Source organism: Sprattus sprattus (assembly GCF_963457725.1).
Source record: "Sprattus sprattus genome assembly, chromosome: 18".
NCBI classification, from domain to species: Eukaryota; Metazoa; Chordata; class Actinopteri; order Clupeiformes; family Clupeidae; genus Sprattus; species Sprattus sprattus.
The window spans coordinates 15,876,456-15,900,451 of record NC_137916.1 but is presented as its reverse complement, the minus strand read 5'-3'; the positions used below and the strand labels follow the sequence as shown (position 1 = coordinate 15,900,451).

Sequence of the window (23,996 nt, the reverse complement as noted above, 5' to 3'; positions counted from 1 at the left end):
AGACCAGAAACCAGAATCAGCTATCACCACTGCCATATAACAACAAAGTATAACTTATTGAAATTTTACAGTTTCTCACAGTTTTTGGATGCCTGTCTAATTTTTTAAATATTACATGGGCTGGCACCTCCACCATTAAATGGGTTTATAAAGCTAAAGGATGGCAATGGCTTGGCAACTAGGGCAGTCACCAGGGGAGACTGTACAGTATAGACAAAGTTCGTTTGGACAGACAGTCTTCTCAGTAGGCGCCTCTAATTACTTGAATACCCTCTCAACTGATGTGAGGGAGTGCGCCAGTATTTCAGTGTTAAAAAACAAATTTAAGAAAATGGAACCATAATTAGGCCACTGCATTACTCACACCGTAAATCATTTTGATGTCTAAAACCTTGTCTGTCTGGTTTTTACCATTTGTTATCTTAACTGCACTGTTTTCACACTGTTGTTTACCATGTACCTTTTATTTCGGTTTCGGTATCTCTCTGTCATGCCATGCCAAGGGACAATGCATTTACATTTTTCTGGGAAATGTACACTGTCCCTTTTCAAATAAACACATAAATGAAATACAAATAAGTAGCTGTTTCCCCTGTACTGTTTACTTAACCTCAAGCACAACTGGGCTCCAGTTCATCAAAGTTTTCTAATGTTACCCAAGGTTTCATCTCTAGATCAGGGCTGGAGCCATTTGAGAGTCTATCTGGTACCCATGCTTGTACCTTTCACATAAAGTGACATTTTATCTGTTTATAAAGGCATCCGGAATCAGTTGTTCATCAGGATATCAGAGTCATTTCCAGCTGTGAGTTGTCCCAAAGCTGCAACATCTGAAACTATACAGTGAAACTAAAAGAGCATTTTATCAAAAGACATTGTACTTGCTACTGACAAGGAGAAGTCTTGCTGCATTGTTTCCCTTTGCTATTTTTTTCTACTTTAAAAAAAAAAAAAAATGTATCTGATTTACTTCTTACTCTTTTAAGGGTTGAGGTTAGCAGAATGGGACAAAGCTGCTTTAAAAAAAATACTGAATGCATCAGTATACTATAGAATTAGTCATCAACTTGCTCAGTCTGTGCTGTGATCTGGACACTGGTATCAAAGCATGTTACTGCATAAGAGATATAGGTGTAGTTTAAAGAGGTACTGTGCACTTTTTGAGTTATACATTAAATTATTTGACTGTACTGTGATAAAACACACCAATACTGGTGTTAACAGTACAAACACCAAATCAGAAAAAGTTGGGACTGTATGTTAAATTAAAATTTAAACTGAAAACAGTGATTTGTAAATTCTCTTTGACCTGTATAACATTGAAAACAATAAAACAGCACATTATTTGATGTTTTACGTCATGAATTTTATGTTTTTTTCAAAATAAACACTGAATTCAATTTAGATTCTTTAGATTCAACATATTTAAAAAAAAGTTGGGACAGTAACGCATCTATCACCGTTTCAGGTGTAACTTTTTCCCATTCTGCCTGCACACAAGTCTTACGGTGTACAACGGTACGTGGTCTTTGTTGACGCATTTTGCATTTCAATTCACATTCTATTGGTGACAAGTCAGGACTGCAGCCAGTCCAACACCCGCACACCCTTGTTCCTGCGCCATGCCTTTGAAATGTGTTCAGAATGTGGTTTTGCATTGTCTTGTTTAAATATATATGGGTTTCCCTGGAAAGGATGTTGTCTTGAAGGCAGTATATGTTGCTCCAAAATGTCTTTGTACTTTCGGCATTAATGGTGCAATCACAGAAGAGTTAGTTACCTTTGCCAAGGGCACTGACACAACCCCATACCATGACAGAATCTGGCTTTTAGACTTGTTGCTGGTAACAGTCTGCATGGTCCTTATCTTCTTTGGTCTGAAGAGACACAGCGTCCATTTCTTCCAAAAAATAAATACTGATTTGACTGACCAACATACACGTTTCCACTGTGTGATGGTCCGTCTCCGAGCCAAGAGAAGTAGGTTTCTGGACACGGTTAACATAAGGCTTCCTTTTGGCACAGTAAAGTTTTAAGTGGCATTTGCTGATGTTACTAAGTATTGTAGTGCTTGACAAAAGTTTTCCAAAGTAATCCTGAGCCCATATGGTTACATTGCTTATAGATGAATGACAGATTGGAGATCACTGTTATTCATCTTAGGCTTGCGCTCTGTTTGAGAAACATTGTTTTTAAACATTTCAATAATTTGCTCACGCATTTGGTGGCAAACTTGCTATCCTCGGCCCAGATTTGTCCTAACGGACTACACCTTTCCTGGATGCTGCTTTTGTACCAAATCATGATTACAATGACCTGTTGACAAAGCTTGTTAGCATAGCATTATTGAATTATTCTACCTCAATACTACTATTACTACTAATTCTACCTCAATACTACTATACTAACTTTTTTAAGAATGTGTTGCAGGTCTGAATGGCTGGAATGGATGTATATTTACAAATCAAATGAAGTTGACCAGACAAAACATGAAATATCTTGTGTTCATACTGTCTGCAATGAAATACAAGTCAAGGTACATTTATAAATCACTGCTTTCTTTTTTTATTTGCATTTTCCATACCATCCAAGCTTTTTCTGATTTGGGGTGGTATACCATTTGGCATTTTATGGGTTGAAATGGCTCAACATGCCATGTGTTTGTGTTCAAAACAATCCAAGGCCAATGCTGAGGTAGAGACAAGCACATAGAGATGCAAACTCTCAGCACCCCAGCCCCTTGCCCACTCTTTAGCATTTTTCAAAATGATGAAGTGGATGGATTTAGGTTCAGAGCTGGGGAAAAAGTGACACTTACAGAGTCACCATCTTGGCTTGGTTTACTTCATACATGCAGTTTCATCCACAGTTTAAATCATAAAAAAGTAATTATGAAATGTATTGACACCTTAGCGTTGGTTTCATATGCCATCCATTTGGGTTCAGGTTTAGTTAAGGCAGCAGTAATAAGGTTTGGTCTTGTTGGCAAGGCATACAAAAACCTAGCAAACATTAACAAGTTCGCACAAATAAAAGCTTCCTAGCATGCTAACTGTTGGCAATGTCTTGCTATGAAAAAATTTATTTTGTGGGGTAATCTGTCCCAGATCAAAGAACTACATGGTGCATAGCCTGGGCAGTTTGTGGGGATGACAGGTATGTCCACATACCATTTAAATGAATTTGAAGATTATACTAAATCTAGTTGTCTATAAAACACATCAAAATTGGTAAATAACTGCATAGTATTGGTTTGAAATGTAGGTAATGACAACTGACAGCTTGACAATTGACAAGCTTTGTGCACCTCTGTACCCTTTGTGCTTGTCTTATGAAATAAACGGCAGCTCTATTTCCTCAAGATCTTAAAGGGATCTTCATCCACTTGCTTCTGCAGATTCTACAGATTCCTTGCCGGACACACAACAAAAATGTATTGCAATTTTCATGAAGAATTCCTCTACACTTTACTGAAATCTGTTAACAACACTTAAACAAATTTGATCTTTAATTAAGAAAAACTGATAATAACTAAAAATGCTTTTCCGCAAGAAAATGCTATTGTGATTGTGCCGCGGCACCAGAGTATGGAAGTTTTTTCGACTCTTTATTCAAATGAAAATGCATTTGTCAAATGGCAATTCAATGCGCAAAGTGACAACGCAATCCGCAATTCAAATGGAAAAGCAGTTGTCAAATGGCAATTCAATGTGCAAATGAGAATGCAATCCGCAATCCAGTTTGTATTATTTTGAATAACAATTTGAATGAGCGCTTATTGCATTGCATTTAATATTGACACGGTCTTTTCGACTCTTTATTCAAATGGTAATTCAATGTAGTAGCTAAACAGCACCCCCAGTGTATTGCATTAGCATTTACTTGTCATCACGCTCTTTCTGTTGCAAAATTCAAATGAAAATGCAATCTGTCAGTCGCCCCATCAAGGCGGGTCCCTACCCCTATAACCAATCAGCGCTGGTCCCTACCCCTGTAACCAATCAGCGCGGCGTGTGTCAGAATTGGTGCTCGACGTAGTGCAGAAGCCCGGTGAATTCAAATAATGTCAAACAAGATGGCCGAGCCTCTCGTGTCTGTTATTGGAAAATATTTGATATGAATAAAGCTGAATACAGGTGTTTACACGACTTTTATCCGTCTACATCGACTCGGTTTGTTTCTTATATACTACACGAACACTGTCAGGGCAAACTGAATATTGTAGGTCTTAAATTAAGCTCTCGACCGTTGTTGTTAGCTGGGTGCTAACGCTTTAATTGAAGATCAATGTAGAAGCTAGCTGCTAATCATAGGTCTCGGGAGACCGTTTAACTGGAAATATTTGTATGTGAATAAAGGTGTTTACACGACTTTTATATGTCTACATCGACTCGGTTTGTTGTTAATATACTATATGAACACTGTCAGGGCAAACAGAATATTGTAGGTCTTAAATTAAGCTCTCGACCATTATGGTTAGCTTGCTGCTAACACTTCAATTCAAAAGTAAAAGGTAGCTGCTAAAATGCTATTAGCGCTGCACTGCAGCCGAACTTGCTACTTGACACTCGCTACATGCTACGGTTGAGAGCTTAATTTAAGACCTATAATATTCAGTTTGCCTTGACAGTGTTCGTATAGTATATAAACAACAAACCGAGTCGATGTAGACATATAAAAGTCGTGTAAACACCTGTATTCAGCTGTGTGCTGGTGGCGGTTTTCTTCCCCTCAGTTGAGGTAGGGACCCGCCTTGATGGGGCGACTGACAGATTGCATTTTCATTTGAATTTTGCAACAGAAAGAGCGTGATGACAAGTAAATGCTAATGCAATACACTGGGGGTGCTGTTTAGCTACTACATTGAATTTCCATTTGAATAAAGAGTCGAAAAGACCGTGTCAATATGAAATGCAATGCAATAAGCACTCATTCAAATTGTTATTCAAAATAATACAAACTGGATTGCGGATTGCATTGTCATTTGCACATTGAATTGCCATTTGACAACTGCTTTTCCATTTGAATTGCGGATTGCATTGTCACTTTGCGCATTGAATTGCCATTTGACAAATGCATTTTCATTTGAATAAAGAGTCGAAAAAACTGTGTCAATATGAAATGCAATGCAATAAGCGTTCATTCAAATATTTATTCAAAATAATACAAACTGAATTGCGGATTGCATTGTCATTTGCACATTGAATTGCCATTTGACAACTGGTTTGCCATTTGAATTGCGGATTGCATTGTCACTTTGCACATTGAATTGCCATTTGACAAATGCATTTCCATTTGAATAAAGAGTCTAATAAACTTCCATACCAGAGGACCTTGTGGTGTCAATGGTTTGACACCACTACCCCCTGTTGGACAGGGTGTATTTTATACTGTTGAGTATGCAAGCTATGCTGACCCCAACACTTTGACCTACGAAAAAAGGATTTAACTCGGCTACTACTTCCTTCCTTGGATGAGTGGTAAAAAGCATCTTCAAAGGTGCAGGGCAGTGCTTCTCTGTACTAAAAGTATGCCTATTTTTTTAAAGTATGCCTATTTGTGTGGGCCTTGTGCTTACAGCTGTGCAGCTTGTGTAGCGTATGAAATGGCCCTTAGGTTTCATATGATACCTGTCAAAAAAGTAATAAGAAGAGAAATTAAGAAGAACAATATGTGATTGCTTGCCCAATCACACAATAATAATAATAATAATAATAATAATAAGAAGAAGAAGACAAAGACTATAAGATTAAGACGAAGACAAAGACGAAGACGTAGAACATCAACAACAACAACAACAATAATAACTAGACGTAACGCAAAGCGTTGCAAAATATGACCGCCAAACTGTTCAGTAGGTTTTGGCACAGAATGAGTCATGGTTGTCAGTGTGTTTGTGTGTTTTTATGTGTTTTGTGTGTGTTAATTGGTTTGTGTTTCATTTTTATGTATTAAAGGAATTATTTGTGATAGATTTTGATGATTTGGTTATGTAATGTTTTGTGTACTACTTTTTTGTGGATTGTTTTGGTATATTTTTCTTTTGCAATGTAGTTTGTTAAAACAGGTCAAATAAAGAGGTTTGGAAACAAAGTGAAGTTTCCAACCACCAACAGGTGGCGCTATAGGTGATATCAGTCAGGCATATGAACGCGTTCGGGCTGGATCCAGCGTCCACCCTAAGACATTTTCTCTGGATCAAACAATGTACGCAAAAGTTATAAGAAACTTTGTGTTTTGTGGCCAGCACTGGCAAGTTGGCAAAGTTTGAGGGTCTGCCACGCCCACACCTTACGACTAATGAGAAAATCTTATAAAATTTTAGTCGCCCATGGCTGAAGAGTAACCTGACCACATTTCAAGGCGTTACCATTAAATTCGTCGGAGGAGTTCGATCAGATGTGAGGTGTGCAAACGCCGTCAAAACGCATCTTCCACTCAAAATGGCCGACTTCCTGTGGACCTGCCACCATGGCGTCAAGAGACTTTTTAGTGCGTCCAAGCATGATGAAGACGTGTACCGAATTCCGTCCAGCTACGCCAAAATAACCCCAATGCACAGGGTTTTTTGCAATGTTCTAGGGGGCGCTACAGAGCCATTTTGCTCCATCCATGGACAAAAACCCCACCGAAGATGGACCGTTACAGGCTTGATGTCCCTGGCAAATTTGGTAATTTTTCGAGCACTTTGTCATGTATGCGATTGAGTTATAAGACACTTTGTGTTTTGTGGCAAGGACTAACAAGTTGGCAAAGTTTGAGGGTCTGCCACGCCCACACCTTCCGACTAATGAGAAAATCCAATATAACTTTTAGTCGCCCATGGCTGAAGAGTTGCCGGACCACATTTCAAGGCGTTACCATTAAAGCTGTCGGACGAGTTCGATCAGATGCGAGTTGTGCAAACGCCTTCAAAACGCATCTTCCACTCAAAATGGCCGACTTCCTGTGGACCTGCCACCAAATGGCGTCAAGAGACTTTTTGGTGCGTCCAAGCATGATCAAGACGTGTACCGAATTCCGTCAAGCTACGCCAAAATAACCCCAATGCGCAGGGGTTTTTGCAATGTTCTAGGGGGCACTACAGAGCCATTTTGCTCCATCCATGGACAAAAACTCTACCGAAGATGGACGGTTCCAGGCTTGATGTCCTTGATGGTAATTTTTCGAGCACTTTGACATATATTCGATTAAAACACCCCATTTTTGCTTTTTAATTTTTAACTAGGTGGCGCTATACATGTGATGACTGGTGATAGAATGGGTTGACATGGCCCCTTGCCACAAACATACAAGAACAATTTGGCCCTCAAAGGCCCTACGGTTCTCGGGATATTCGAAGAAAACTGTGTCGCGCCACAGGCCAGTTGGTGTATAATCATATAAATCAATTTATTGCATGCCCCCCCGTGAACGGAATTCCACGAAACTTAACGTGCAGTCAGAAGGTGTCATAATGATCCCACACCTCCGATTTTGTGCAGTTCTGACCTTACAATTAAAATGTTTTACAACACTCCATTTTTGCTTTTTCATTTGTAACTAGGTGGCGCTATACATGAAATAAGTGGTAGTGGAATGGTTGATGTGGCCTCTTAAGACCAACATACAAAAAAAATGTGGTCCTCCTAAGCCCTACGGTTTTCGAGTTATTCACAGAAAACTGAATCGCCCCACCCTCTCTAAAACGGGTCCAGTCCGACGGGGGTGCAACGGATCAAAACGAAAATCAATGGTTCCACGCCCATCTAGTGGGGCTACATGCCCACCAAATTTCGTGCACCTCGGTGTTTCAGTGTCCCGGGAATCTTTGACAGAAAATCGGCAAACAGAAAAAAAAAAATAGAATAAAAACTCTGACTGGGCGCCGTCATAATAATAATAGTAATAATAATAATAATAATTGAAAAAACTTAAGAAGAATAACTAGGCTGTCTCATCAATATGATGATGACCACAGCAAAACAAGCTCGTGAATTTTTTCTACCACATGGTGAAAGCATCATCATGGTTTTGGTCACAAAACTATAATACGACAACATCTTCACTTCTGAGGTAAAAGGAAAAGTTGGACCTGGGTAACACCCACATTAAGTATTTGCTGCATCTTCTCTTGGCCGGGTTTACAAATACTGATAAATATAAAGAAATAAACTAAAACAAATACTTTCATTCATTTCACTAAACTGTGGATGGATGGCTTTAAGATGAAGCACCAATGTGTCTGCATGAAATATTCATTCTGAATGGCACGACTTCACTATTCAGTCCTTCCCCACAGACTTCAGTCACAGGTTTGTCTATCACTGTTCAGTACTTCCCCAAAGTCTTCCCCAGGTTTGTCTTGAGACTGGCTATGACGTTGTGGGCTGTATACTAAGATATGATTGTCATCTTTTGGATGTTTAACACAAAGAAAATCATACACCAACAAAATCTATATTTTAGGTTTGAACATTTTCTTGAAAATCTGTAGATACAATAAGCCAGAGGCTGCTTGCTGAAGAAATCACTTTATGGTTGATCAGCTGAGCTGCTGCATCACTCTGCATAATGAGCTGGCTTCCTGAATTAGCTTGCTTAGCTATGAAATGGAAAGTGCCTTATGTGATTATTCTGATGGACAGTGGACATAGATGGGACCATGAGGAGAAGACACAGCAATATTAGAGAATTAGAGCTTGTATAGAGAAAGAGGGCATCAGAGACAACAGTCTAGGTGAAGGAGATTCTCATCTTTAATTCATCTGTTTTCTCTATGCTGCTGGCAAGGCACAGATATTTTGGTACTACATGCACGCACACACACACACACGCACGTGCACACACACACACACACACACACACGCATACACGTGCACACACAAGCGCATGTGTGCACACACACAAACAGACAGAAACACACACACACACTGGAATACCTGCTGTGGTGATGTAATGTTTCTTCCATGATTACAGGTTGAATTTGAAAGACATAAAACCATATGGCAGCATTGTTTGACTGTGAATAGACCCCACACAGAACCACCTGACTTCACCAAAGGACACAGTGAAGATGGAGCCCCTCCAAAAACAGAGCAAAGAAAGAGCAGATTTCTAAATGCTGAATATTAAGCATTTGAATATCAAAACCTGATGACAAATAGATCAATGAAATCATGCAGAATGAAATTTAAATGAATGTATTGGTCCAAAAATAGTCTCTGTATTACCTCCCTTCATGTATATCCATTGGCTTAAGGTAATAAACCAGTGACAGTGGTGTGTGTGTGGAGGAGTGGGGGAGGTGCACACACTAAAGCCCCTGACACATTGTTTTTCAGAATTTAAAGTGGCCTTTTTAAAGGGGGGTAAATGCTTCAAATTCCAATAGGACGAATCTACGCAATAGGTCGAGACCAGGCACCACTGTTGGTTGAAATTGCTATTACAAATGCAGATGAAGCTCTATGACCCGCTGTGCTTGACTGGTACACTCCAGCGCCCCCCTCCGGGAAAGATACCAAAGGTTGATTACTGTATTAAAACACAATTAATACATGCCAGCTGAGCACCATAGTCCAGTCAGAAAACATCATCAAGGTTTAAAAGTTTATAAGATGGGAATGAATAACATCTCCATTTAAAAGTAGAAGACTAGACTTGTCTCGATTTAGCTATTATACCTCTGAGTCAGAGTGTGTATCTCAACATTTTTAGAATTCTTATAAAACAATTATTATGTGTATTTCAAGCCACACTCCACCTCCAACTCTGCAAACACAATCTGTTCTAGAGTTTGTATACTGGAAACAGCATACAAAGTAATCCAAAAGAACTCGGACACAGTTTTAAATACTTTTTTTACCTCACATAAAACCACAGCTTGTCCAGCGCCAGTGAATGTGAGCAAGATTTATTAGCCCATACAGTTGCTGGGAAGAACTATATGGTTATCTTTCAATGACATCTCAAACCCATCTGCTTTGCGTGAAGTAAGCCATCTCTGGAAGCCAGCTGGGAAAAAACATTCTGTCCATCTTCAGGCCAAGTGATAATGACAGATAGTCCAGAGCTGGATGAGGTGAAGCTCAGCTGTCTCACTGCAGCCCTGAGTCATGCTGAGTTCAGCCAGTTTCCAGATCAGCTGGCGGGGGGAGAAGTGGCGGTTCCGTGGCGCTGTGGTGCTTCTGGATCTGGAGGAAGCCCACCCTGCTGTTCCTGCTCAGACATGCCTAGCGTCACACCCCTACAGCAATCTCTATAACAGCCTCCCCTCCGTGGGACCAGGCCTACATCAGTAGCGCCTGCAGCTCCGCTCTCAAGCTGTTCCCCTCACTTCCTGTGCCACAACACTATGAACAGGCTTGCTTATGTGCACGTGTGTGTGTGTGTTTGTGTGTTTCCTTTTATGTGTGAATATCCTGCTGAAGTTATAGCACATCCCACAGAGCTACTTCACACAGAGTGAGTCCTGCTTGAGTCAGACCGGCAGTGACAGTGAACTCACCCTAAAAACACTTTAATTCACCTCCCCACATCAAAAACATGGAGCTCAAGAGTGGACAGTGGGGAACAGAGGCAATCCTTTTCTGACACCTCAGATTAGATTCACCGCAGAGGCATGAACGATCCTTTTGCTCTGCTGTGCTTCTTATATATCTTTATCCCATTGTAACAGTATAATTTTTGTGAGCTCAGGCAGTGTCATATGTTATATCATAATAACAATCAGATACTATCTCATAATTATGAGGTACAGCAGCCAAAAAGACACAGACTTCCTGGGAGGTACAGTTACTCATAATTATGGCTCTATCTCAATCTCATAATTGTGATTTAGCATCTTATCATTATGACTTGCTTTCTCAAAACTTAGAATTTCATAATGTGCCTTAATGAGAAAATAATAAGATAATATAATGAGATATTAAGTCATACTTTTGAGAAAATGTTCTTATTAAGAGGCAGTAAGTCATCATTATGAAAAGTTAAGTCATAATTTTGAGAAACTAAGTCATAATTATGACAAACCTTGTCTTATTTATGAAATAATAAGTCATAATTATGTGACTTAATATTTATTTCAAAGTGACACAATGCAAGTGGTTTCAACCATCTCAAAACTGGGCTTCAGCAAGTCATTTTTCTAAAATGACACTGCAGCACACTCTTGTGGTCGATTCTTAGAAAGGCACGTTCAGAAAGGCATGCTGACGTCACAAAAAGAGAAAAGAGTCCTACTGATCCAGTGTTAAAGTAACACTATGCAACAATTTGACATTTTTTGAGATATGGTTTTATAGGCAACTAGTTTTGGTACCATCCTCAAATGAATTTTGATAGCATATGGTCATGTGAAAGACAGATAAAGACCTGTGTTTTTCCCACTACCCATCCAGGATATGCCCTAAGTAGGTCTGTGTACCAGGCTGGAACACTCTGCTAAAATGGAAGAAAAGCTTTCACAGCATGACATTGCCAGCTATACCTCCAAAAGACACAAGTTAATATGTTGGCTTTTAACTTCTAACAGTGTACAGTTAGTGGTGTTTTAGGTTTCTGCATGCCTTTTAGGCAGTAAGCTTGCTACTTTTGGAACAGAACTCCTTATTGCTGCTTCAAAGTGATTTTGAGTCAGATTGAAATGGGCCATGTCTGTTAAATCCAAACTAAACCTGACCAATGGGCCTGTGATGAGAAACAAAACATGTGCTGAGTCAACTACACAGTCATACAATCTCCAATACAGACAAAGTGATATGATCAATGAGTAAACTTTCAGGTATTTTGAAATTTAAATGTTTAGTGTCAGCTGGAAGCACACTTCAAGCCTGGGACTAACAAGTCAATTTCCCTGGGTTGATGGCTCATGTGTCACTATCTGGCAATCTCAGAGAAATCTGGGTTTCACGGAGGCCTACTTAAATGCTAACTGTAAAGTTAGGTGGATGAGGAACACAAGTCTGGTTTATTATGATCTGGGGCAGGCTGCTTGGCTCCAAATATGGAAAATGATCAGACTTGCACCAGGCTCCCTTGATCTGCATGTTTCCCATCTCTTCCTGCTGAACCTGACTCAGCCAACCAGGCACATTATAATCTTCACCAATCAAAGCTTTATGGAAGAGAGCCACTGTTGAAAAAAGCTCCACTTTGGCCTCATCAGACAACAGAACCTTCTTCCCCTTGACCATGGAGTCTCCCTCATGCCTTTTGGGGAACTCTAGACGATATTTGATATGATTTTTTTTTTTCAACAGTGGCTCTCTTCCATAAAGCTTTGATTGGTGAAGAACCTGGGCAACAGTTGATGTATGCCGAGTCTCTCCCATCTCAGCTGCTGAAGCTTGTAACTCCTTCAGAGTATCATAGGTGTCTTGGTGGCCTCTCTCACTAGTCTCACATTTGTGCCATATTCCTTTCATTTCTTGATGATGGATTTAACAGAATTCCCGGGGATGTTTAGTGCCTTGGACATTTTTTTGTATCCTTCACCTGACTTGTACTTTGAAATAACCTTTTCTCTGAGTTGCTTGGAGTGATCTTTGGTCTTCATGGTGTAACAGTAGGAATACTGATTACTGAGTACTGACCAGTGAATGGACACATGTCCAGACACATGTGCCGTTATACTACAATCACTTGAGACACATTCACTGCACACTGATCCCCATTTCACTAATTATGAGACTTCTAGAACCAATTGGCTGGACCTCTGTTGAATAAGGTCAGTCACTTTAAAGGGGGTGAATCACTTATATTTCATTACATATTTTTTAGTTTTCACTTTGACATTAAAGAGGGGTTTTTGTGATTTTTTTGTAATAAAAAGCCAACTTATATTGACCATGATTGATTTATAAGACCAATAAAAGGGTAAGACATTAAAGGGGGTGAATTCTTATGCAAGGCACTGCACATGTGCTGTCTAGCCTGGACTTTCAAGACCCCATCTTTCATTGATCTTGATATCCTTTGTTTTCATTTGATTGATGTTGGTGTCCAGTTCCACAGTTTCAAATTTCATTAAAAATAGTTGGATCAACTACCCCATGTAGATTGGTGGATGACTGGCTAGAAATCTCATGAGCTGAGCTCCACTCAATTAAAAGTGCCTTAAACTATAATTCCAACAAAACAGCTGAGATATAATCACCATAAGTACCACACTAACCCTGCAGTACAGTGGGATGAATCTAAAGTGGGTTCCACTAACATGGCAGTCTTTGGTCTCAAAGTCTCAGCATCAGCCAATAGGATGCACTCTCCAGTCTCCTATCTGAGCTCAGTGAGCTGATGTGGCTGTGCAATGACATAACCTCTCTACTAATGCAACATCAGTGCTCTTTATACCATCCTAAACAACTAACAGCAAACATCCTCCAGCACTTCAACGCCCATTATAGCCAAACCGTTCAATAAAACATACAGAGAAACGGATACTGAAAATGAAAAATAAAAAGATATGAAAACATACTATCTCAATATTGAGCATAGCCTACAGGCCTCTGGACCCGAGATTCCCTCTTCAACACAGGCTGGAACCATAAGGTTGGGAGGAGGAGGGCCTCTCTCATAATGTTGGTCCATTGGAGTGTTCCCCTCTGCAATTATAAGAATTGAGGATTTAGGCCACAAAAGTGTATTTATGTTAATATTTTCAGTGGGAAAGGTTATGGACAAACACATCCCATCTTGCTTGATGGGCATTCGCCCATGTCTGGCCAATAATTGTATAGATATCTTATCTCTCTCTATATTTCATTAGATTCTTATTTGTTAATAGTGGAATGTCATGTTCTACAACCTTCACTGACTTGTTTATTTCATTTCATGTACAGTACGTGGTTAATATAGGCCTAACTTTCCAGCAGCATAGTATTACATTGAATGCATTCATGGTGATATTTTACCTTATTTATCTTCAGGGTGTTTTACTCCTACATTTTATTTTCTGAATAACTCCACAGCGGCGTCGTTGCTAGCCTACAGGGAAAACAATTAATCCCTGTGATGCCTCTGCTGAACTAGATTTATAGGTATAATTAAGTCATTTAGAGATCAACCGGGTACTCTATTCCTGTTGAGTTTTTGCCAACTGCATTGTGTGCCGTCACCACTTAAGCATCTTAAACTCTCTGTTTGTCAGTATTATGTCTGCATTACGTGGGTTATCCGTTGGTAATCCTGTCTCACTTTCCACATCTGGATAATCCGATCTGTCCGAGGTTTATCTTCCCCACTGCTCTTTCCGAATTGCTGTATTTAAGCGCCAGTGTACTTAACGTTTTAAAAGAGCTCCGCGTAAAACAGTGCATGGTGAGTAACTTCTGCGCTCTTGCTCTGCTTCCCTTAGATGTTCTCCTATTAAAATGACCCCTCCCATCCCTGTTTTGTCATTTGTCGTGGCATGCGCGCGCGCAGAAACTGCTTGACCGGACAGCTATAATTGCAGAATGAGAACAACCTATTCAAGATAGACTCCAAATCGTTTTCAGTTTACGAAACCCCTCTGTCGCTGTGTGCCACGTGCTGGGTGCAGTGAATGTGCTGTCAGGTTGATTTGACACTTTGTCATTAGGGGCTATCCAGGATGCTGTGTTCGGGGTAAAGGCAAAGTTGGTGCAGTGGATAGTTCCGTCCCGGCGCAGCGGTCCGCACAGATTCCTCGCAACATACCGGTCACACATCAGGATCACTGCAGGTTAGCAGCAGCAAGGCACTACTTGCATTTCACTTTGCCCCATTTGTTGTGATCAGACTGCTTTGGGGGTTGAACCTAACAGCTATGTGCTTTGTTTAAATGTACAATGCATATGGCTGCATCTATGTTTGCTTGTGAACGGGCTCTTTTGACATTGCCGTTCCCGATTGCCTGTCTGTCCTGAATTGTGTGCATTAGATTCAACGTAGTTTACTAATATAACAAAAATCGAGCCGGGCAACCATGGAAGAGAATGCGAGACACAAGGCTGCTAGCAGGATCGCTAACTCATCAGAGCTGTACCGGGATAGTTTCGGTCCCAACCCGTGTGAATTCGGGGAATAATGCGCGTGTAGACTCACGTTTAATACCGGACAATACACCCAATATTGTGCTGGTATCAGTTTCTTTTGTGGAATTATATGGTAAAGCCATCAAATATGTTAACATCCCTGTATTCGTGTACCGTAGGAGTCCGTATGGGTGTCCAAAGCAGGAAACCACGGGGCTAAGACAGGCCCGGCCCGTGCTTGAGTTCTTCTCCAAGCAACCGTCCTCCATAAAAGCACAAGTTGTAGCATCCCTTTAAGAGCCACTTTCCGGTGCAAACGGTACTGTCGATTATGCCATTATCCAGAATATACCGGGATGTTGATCGCGAATAGGACCAAGGGACAAATACTAAAATACTATGCATTTGCAGACAGTCTCATTGTGGACGGTGGAGATTTCATGTTAAATTGAACGCCTTGATTGTAGCGGAACCGCAGGCTAGGGCATTATGGATTATTTAAATTCAGACGGAAAGCGCATCCTTTCCTGGTGTCAAAGGCTACAGTTTTAGGAGAACTCGCGTCGTGCGAAAAGATGCTGAAGGTTTATCTCTGCGTTGGTCAGTAGCCAACTTTGAGCCGCCACTCTCCTGTTCTACTGATGTTATAAGGTACAACAGATTTTCTGTTGTATCGCTGTGAATTTCAAAGAGGTTAGGCTACATGGTTATTGTTGTCCATATCCCCTCTATCTCCCATACAACAGCGTGTGCATCCCTTGACCCATATTGTTTGTACAGTGTGTAGGAAATATCTCGTCGCTGTTAACGAGTTTAGCAGCAGAGAAGTGCCCCGTAGGTTCTCTCTGAAGATTCCTTTGATGTTTTGCATGAATTGTGCACATTTGTCCCTTGGCCATAATTTGCGTTTTTTTTTGCTGTACAGCAAAAATCCCTAGGTATGTCATATTGACTTGGATATTCATTATCTAAATTGTCAGTAATATTTTTTTTGCAAACCACAGGAACTTCTGCCATCTACATCATGCTAAAAAGGTCTCAATTAAAGCAGTTTTCTTTAAAGAGATTATTTTAATTTGTAATTCTCAGTTGAGCAATTAGCTGTAACTACCATGCACCATGAGAAATGACAGATCCAAGATAGCCTAGCATAGCTACTGTAGATAGACTATACTGTAACATAACATAGATACTAGTCTGGTAATTTGACGATTTTGTCATCACCCTAATCATCTCTATAAAGTACTTCCTTAGGCCTCAAAGAACATGAACGTGATGATAAACATTAAGGCAAAACATAATGTTAGGGCTCAGAACATCAAAAGACCAGCTTGCTCATGACTTCCTGCATTAGAGAGTCTCAACTACTTTAGAACACCACAACTTACTTTAATTTTCCACCATGAACCACTGTTTTCATATCATTTGGCATGAATATAACATGTGTTTAGCAGATTAGCTTGTGAATGTGGTGCGTAGTCTTTAAAACGTTAGCGACTTTTAATTGTGAAAGAGAGTGACATTAGCCGGTTATATTTGCTGCAATCTTCACATCTATGCCATTAACCAGGTTTATTGTCTTCATTTTCATATCTGTGTTGGAGTGGGCTTTGGCTGAACTAAAACTGTACACTACACTAATGGTTTATTTGGCTGTGGGGCAAGAGGAAGAGTGAATAGCAAAGACCTGACCTGTTCACTCCTAACCAGCCCCAGGCAGACTATAAAGGGAAAGATCATAAAGGAAGGAGAGAGCAAAGTCCAACCAACTGTTCACAGTGTTGTAATGCTGTGAAAACAAGTGACTGGATTGCTGGGAGTGTATGTGTGGGTTAGTGACAGTATAGTGAAAAACATGCTACAGTGTGCTGTTGACAGTGTTCTGATACACAGTTGACAGCGTTCTTGCATATTCTCGACTATTCTGCTCGGTTTCAGCCCCTCAGGTTCCTGAGGCCCATGTTCCTGGGCAGATGGACCGGATGAAGATCATTAAGAGGCGCTTGTCTATGAGCCTCCGCAGTGCCAGACCAGTTGACGAGTCTCTCTCAGAACTGGCTGAGCAGAACAACCTGGGTGAGCCATCCAGTGTACGAGACCATGGTAAGAGACTTGCACACCCACACATATGTTCTTTCAAAGAGTTGTGCTTATTATACACATGAATATATAGAGCAAAGATGTGTATGGAATCTTCACTTGCTTCTTCTCAGCATGAGATTGAGTAATTCTACACTCTCCTCACTTATTAATTATCTCCCAAACACACACACCTCACACACTTTACCTGTTTGCTTGTAGTACAGGTGACTGAATGGTGAATATAATACAAATGGAGAAAGTATGTTTTAATTGGTTGAAACCAGGTTCGATACACTATGCTAGTCACATGCTACATGCTAGTTGCGTTTGACACAAAGAGTCACCTTTACAGTGAGTTTGTTGCATTTTTCAAAAATGTCTAAAAGGCTTATCCTTTATCCCATCCTTTCTCCCTCCTTGAATTCATCTCTCTTTCCAAATTACAGTGAAGTTAGTATTATGAAGTAAAATGTATAGAGTTTCTTTGCTAAAATTAAATTAAATTATTTAGTCAAATTAAATGTTAGAATGCTAGAACGTCATGTTGAGGTAATTGGTTGGGTGACACCCTAAACTTGTGATGTTGCACTGGACCCCTGAAACAGCTAGCTGAGCTTAAGTCGTAAGTACTGTAACCAGGAAAGCTCTTCTTTCAGATCATGTTACCATATCCCACATATTAACTGCATCCCTATTTTTCATGAAATGGTCTTGATCTGGTTCCTCCGTCACATTCGTGTCACATCACAGTCTCTTTCTACACAGTGTTGCACTCAATAGTCAGCTATGTTTTTGCACTTAGTCTACATTTTATAACCAGTGGGGTTCTTTTATACCCATGGAAAAGAGCTTCCATTATGCATCAAAATAGAGTTATAAAGTACACCACATCGATAATGAATTAACCACCATAGTGGTTCAATACAATTGCGCCTCGTGTTATGTTATGTGAGAATGAGATAGCTTCAAATGTAATTGGTTGAAAATTATTGTCATGGAATTAGCTAGCCTGGATACCAGCCCAAACCCCACCCACAACATTTTTTGTCAGGGAGATTTGGTCTGGCTCTGGGTTAATTGGGAGAGAGTTTCATCGGTAGGATCAAACCGGACCAATCAAATTGGCAGGGCGGGCTTTATACGTTGATGGACAGATACCAACGCTTGAGTTGAATTAACCGGTAGATTCGAACTCCGACCAAGATGGCCGCGTCTCGGGTGCTTAGTGGGGAATATTTTATGTGAATTAAGCTATCTACACGACTTTTTAATGTCTACATTGACTCGGTTAGTTGTGCATGTGCAACACGAATGTTACAGAGTATTGTTTGTCTTAACTAAAGTTCTCTAGACCATTATTGTTATATCATTGCTAACGTGTACACAAAAAACCCATCGAAATAAACTGTAGCTTGTAGCCTTAATGCTAATTAATTGACGTGAGCAGGCATATCTCAACAGACATTGACAGCGCATTCATTTTGAAAGAGGAACAGAGAAACGCGATTAAGGCATTTGTCATTGAAAAGATGTTTTTGCCGTCCTTCCTAGGGATCAGGTAAAAGTTTAATCTATCAGATGGTAATAGGCTACTACGTTGCTCTGATTGGTTCTAGGTATCCAATTCAGCGAATAGGCATTTTCTTTCCTGGTTCGTTGAAACACGCCCCATAATCACAGCCCAAAGGTCCGGTATCAGACTCATATTCTGACTAGAATCATAAGTATGACATCGTCAGGCTAGGAATTAGCACAATTCAGGTCCAACTTTGGTCTACTGAAAAAGTCTAACTAAAATTGTACAATTCTTGTGAACAACAAATAGATTTATCAACAAGTATGCGTTGTAGATAAAAATAAAATTGAAAGGCTACAGACTGATATATCGCCTGCATGAATTTGGCTTCATTTGAAAAGGCTTACCCACACATATCAGTGTACATGTTTAGTTGATATTCTGTTCAGCTGACACAACCAAAGCTGCAGTGAGGTCCCCCCTCCCTGTGATCTGCTCTCACATGTTCTCCCCACATCCCGTTTTTTCTGTCTTTCTCTCTGTCTTCTGCTTCTGCTTGCTCTCCCCCCTCCTGTCTGTCCATCTGTGTCTCTTCCTCAGAGGCCATAGTCTGCTCTGCCCTCCCTCCCGCCTCTCACAGCGCTCCCTCTTTCCTGCGGCAGTACGCCGGCGGGTTGGGCCGACCTGGGCTCAGGAGGGATGGGTTGGACCGACCCTGTCTGGGCCTCCACAGGACCGGCTCTCTTGGTGACTCTCCTGCTCTCTTTTTCCCCCTTTCTTCTCTCTGCCCCTGTCTCTTCCTCCTCTATCCCCTCCTCTCCCTCCCCTCTGTATGCTAGCTCTCATACAGATATTTTAAAGTGATGCTGCACTCTATGTTTTTTTAGCCTCCAAGTATGTGTTCACATGGGTTTTCAAAGAAAAAATGGAAGGAAGCACATTTTATTGTAGCATCATACAGAACAAATAAGCTGTTTATGTAGAGATTTGTGTTTTAAAGGACTCAGCAATCAGCCAGCTGTGGTCCTTCAGCCATGTTCCGTTCAAAACCCCACCTTACTCCTTATAGTTTTAAACATTAATAGTAGGTTAACTCCGTTTAGACGGTAATCTATAGAACTGTAAACAATGGAAAAAAAGGTTTTGTTTGTATAAAGTCAGGTGAGGTAAATAACCATTGTAAACTTGATTTGATGTACAGTTACCTTAATGACAGTTGCATTGTTGTGTTTGGTGTGGATCGTAGGTTTGAGTTATGCAGCTACTGCGCTGTGGCTTTGGAATGCTTTTTGGGAAAAATAGCATAATGATAGCAGTGCTATGCTTACGCTATAGGCATTCCGTAGCATAATGCTATAGGCATCCTGTAGCATAATTCATATAGGCATCCTGAAGTATAAAGATACCAGTGCTATAGGCATCCTGTAGTATAAAGATACCAGTGCTATAGGTATCCTGTAGCATAATGCTATAGGCATCCTGTAGTATAAAGATAGCAGTGCTATATGCATCCTGTAGCATAATGCTATAGGCATCCTGTAGCATAATGATAGCAGTGCAATAGGCATCCTGTAGCTTAGATTGCATTAGCTGTAGATGTTTCACAGGCCTGTTGGAATGTCTGTATTGTATATCTTAGTGTCAGTGATGTTGGCAGAGTTTGGGGTATTAAGTATAGATTATATGGTCCTGATGTGACTAAACTGGCAAGATACTGGAGTTTCTGTAAGGCTTTGGATGGATTGATGTATTGGAAAGCTTTAGGCATCATTCAGACTGACAGATTTTGCTGCGTTTGTTGGCCGCTGGATCACATAATTGAAATCGAATGTTTCAATGTCACATCTTATGTGATCATGCACTGTGCTGTGCTCATCCTCTGAATCATTCTAACTGAAAAGCCCAGAATATCATCTTTGCCCACAACTGCCAACTCTGTCAGATCTCACTGTAACTGAGGGAGGTAGGAGGTGAGGTCGCTCATAGACATGATTAGGGCACTTCACACAAGGATGCTGTGAACCTCGATGGAGACCGTGGCGTCTGAAACAAAAGTAGACAGATTGTTGATTGTTGGGATTTGGTCATCGCTGACAAACATGGTCACATTTCAAGTGCTATGAGTGGGATTTCCATTCCACTAAGTAGAGTAAGAGAAAGTATGAGAACATCCAGCATTTGTCATGAAGGGTAGAGGGATTAGAGGATTTAGGGCTAATGTACGGTAATGCCTGTCATTTGGGTCTATGAAATCACAGGGCATGAAGTATGAAATATTCCTCTTGTATACTTTTTGCTCTTGTGTGTACTTTTGTTTTCTGTTTCAGTGAACTGTGAGGGGTTAGAATACTGTCTCTAAACTCTGCTGCGTTATCAGTTGCTAAGCCCGTGAGACACAGTGTGTCTGTCCCGTCTCTTCAGTAGTGTTCTGACTTAGATCAGACCGTTCATTTGAGCTCTCTCAACATTCTTATTAATACTAATGAAATGTTAAGTGAATAGTTTACACATTACACAATGTACCTTTGCTCCGTATCTACAGCTTTAGCAGTAGACTATGAATCAGATTTGAAGGATATAACTGTGAACAACTCAGATAATATGCACTTGTCAGATGATTTTCATTGCTGAGGTGTGAAGGGCCCAAGTACCTTATTAAAGCAATATGAGTTATAGAAATAGTAATAGTCGCAGAACCATGCCTATATACGTAAAGTTTTTTTTAAGGCTTTACAGCTAATTAGTTATTATATATACTATATATTATATAAAAATCTACCTCTAATCTCACTTTAAATGTGATTTTGACTAGATTATATCAGGCCACGGTTTTTATGTTTGAGTTTCTGTGTGTGTGTTTGTGTGTGTGTGTGTGTGTTTGTGTGTGTGTGTGTGTGTGTTACAGGCATTGTTCATGAAAATGTAAAGATGGGCTCTGATGGAGAGAGTGATCAGGCATCTGGAACGTCATCAGATGAGGTGCAGAGTCCAGTTCGAGTTCGTATGAGGAACAACCACGCCAGGCGTATATGCAATGAGGTACTTAAACAGAACACATTCATCATATGCAAAATTAGTCAAAGACTACATGCACACATAGGTTATCACATTCAAATGCATTTATACATTTAAAATCCCATTTAACCCAGAGGAAAATCCTAATGTTGTGCTCTACTCTCTCTCTCTCTTCTATCTATCAATCTACCTATCTACATATTTATGTCTATCTATCTATCTCATCTTTAGGACATAAACAAGCGTCTCTCTCTGCCTGCTGACATTCGTCTGCCGGAGGGCTACCTGGAGAAGTTTGCCATGAACAGCCCCCCCTTTGACAAACCATTAAGCCGCAGACTCCGGAGGGCATCACTGGTAAATCATTTTCTTGGTATTTTCTGGTAGCATTTTTATTCTCTGTCACATCCTCTCCTCCTTTGGGATCAGGGGCAGAGGCAGGGCTTACATCTGGCTGTCTGGGGCTCGGCCCCCTCACATTCACTCTCTAAGGTCATCTGGGGACGCTCAACCTCACTACATTCATCTTCAACATTCTCGGCCTTAGTAATTCAAACAATGACCGAAACACGTTTTCACTTGTAGTATAGTATACATAATGTAGCAAATGTTGAATATCAGAGGTTTCTTAGGGTTTCCTTTTGTACTGTCCATGTTTTTTTCCCGAACGCCACCTGGCTGATCTATATTATTGTCAGTCAGATAGTGCAGATGGCACAGAGATATATGCATGGCAAGGCAGCGATAGAAATAGGTCAAAAACTGTCACGAGAACTAATTTTGTTTCATAACTAAATGTAAATTGGTTTGATATTCTGCTTTTAAGAATGTCTGTTTAAAAACAAGATAAGAGACCATTTTAATTTTGAACATACTTTTTGTACTTGAGATAACCTAGTTTACTGTTACATTAAGCGAGCTGGCAAGATCAAGTTCATGTTTAACGTCCGAGCAAGCAGGTGTGGTTTGAACAGAATATCAGAGCAACTCAAATTATATGTAGAAAATAATGTCTCAAAATGATGTAGGCCTTTGAATGTCAAAATATTTTGGCTGTCACTGCTGCCGATGTACACACATATGTGTTCCCATGGCAACCCTGAAACCACAGAGCCTAACTACAAATCCCAATTTCACCCCTAGGTAGAAGGTAGAAGTATTGAATGAGGTTTTAAGAGATTGTTTTATACTTAATGATTCTCTGCTCTCGTCTTCAGCAACAGAGGAATATATCTACTCATTCTTGACAAACTTCACTTTTCTTTCAGTCTGAGATTGGCTTTGGGAAACTGGAGACCTATATTAAACTGGACAAACTTGGAGAGGTAAGAGACACTTGGCCCTCGCTTACAGCAGCAATTCATTCTGTCAGTGGAACTGTCATTGTACCCAATTCTGTCATATAACACATTCTAAACTGTATGCAAAGCCATGAGTAGGTTTTGCACTAAAGTTCGCCTAGTTTGGTGGCCGAAACTCTATGAAAGCCTATTCCCCCCGTCTTAAACTCTGGCAATAAATTATATATTCCACCGAGGCACAGATTTCGGATACAGGTGTGGTGACATATTCTTATCGGACAGGGGAGGTTTGCATGCACCAATCACAAACCATCACTGCCTAATATTGATTTATCTATCTGGCAAATAAATATCACATTCCCTTTATTCGTAGAGTGGTGCATTATGACTACATATTTCTATATTAACCAGGAAGCAGGAGCAAACGTTATGGGTTAATGCAATTAATCCATCTCGGATATCCTCAATGTTAACAGATATCCTAACAGATAAAACAAAGAACATTTTAAAAGTTTAAACCCACTTTAAAGACTCAAGTTTTTGGGAGGAGGTAGGCTTTGTTCAGCAGTAAATGAATATCATCCGTCATGTAAATACACAATAATGACTTTTCTTGTTATTTATATTCACATATTGTAGTCTAGTAAGATTGAGGCAGAAGAAGAAAGGCCATGACTCACAAGCGCATTTTCCACAATAGGTCTCTTTTCTTGGCATAGCTGCAATGGGATACAGAGTGAGATTGCATTTAGGTTAGTCCAGGTTCAAATTCATCAACCTAAACATTGCTTACAATCTCCCATATCTTATGCCACTCTCCATTCATGAAGGCTAACGGTTACTGCTGCTCTTGCGTTCTTATGCATCAGGTTTCAATTCTCAAGCGAGAACAAAGCAGTGAATCAGAGAAATAAAACATTATTTTCTGATTGTTTCACGGTGGTCACATTCTAAAGCATAGATAATCACGGTTATACCGCCACACAACCCTGCGGGAGGGATTTCGTGTGAATGCAGTCTAAGCGCATGCTTTGTTCTTCTGTCTGCTCTTGCCTCTGTGCTCTGCGTGGGTGTGTGTATGTGTGTGTATGTGTGTGTGGCTCT

The 23,996-nt window shown here is 40.3% G+C and overlaps 1 protein-coding gene across 1 annotated transcript in view; it reads left to right on the top strand.

Annotated features, from left to right (window-relative positions):
* Positions 1-16,951: 16,951 nt before the first annotated feature.
* The window catches only part of LOC308378811 (cyclin-dependent kinase 17-like), a gene marked incomplete at both ends in the record, with an annotated part of 12,790 nt that continues 5,745 nt past the window's right edge, over positions 16,952-23,996 (top strand). The window contains 5 exons of the mRNA XM_080855809.1: positions 16,952-17,081; positions 19,177-19,323; positions 21,482-21,615; positions 21,823-21,948; positions 22,860-22,916. Coding sequence (XP_080711935.1) covers positions 16,952-17,081; positions 19,177-19,323; positions 21,482-21,615; positions 21,823-21,948; positions 22,860-22,916 — 594 coding nt within the window. The remainder of the gene's footprint in view (positions 17,082-19,176; positions 19,324-21,481; positions 21,616-21,822; positions 21,949-22,859; positions 22,917-23,996) is intronic.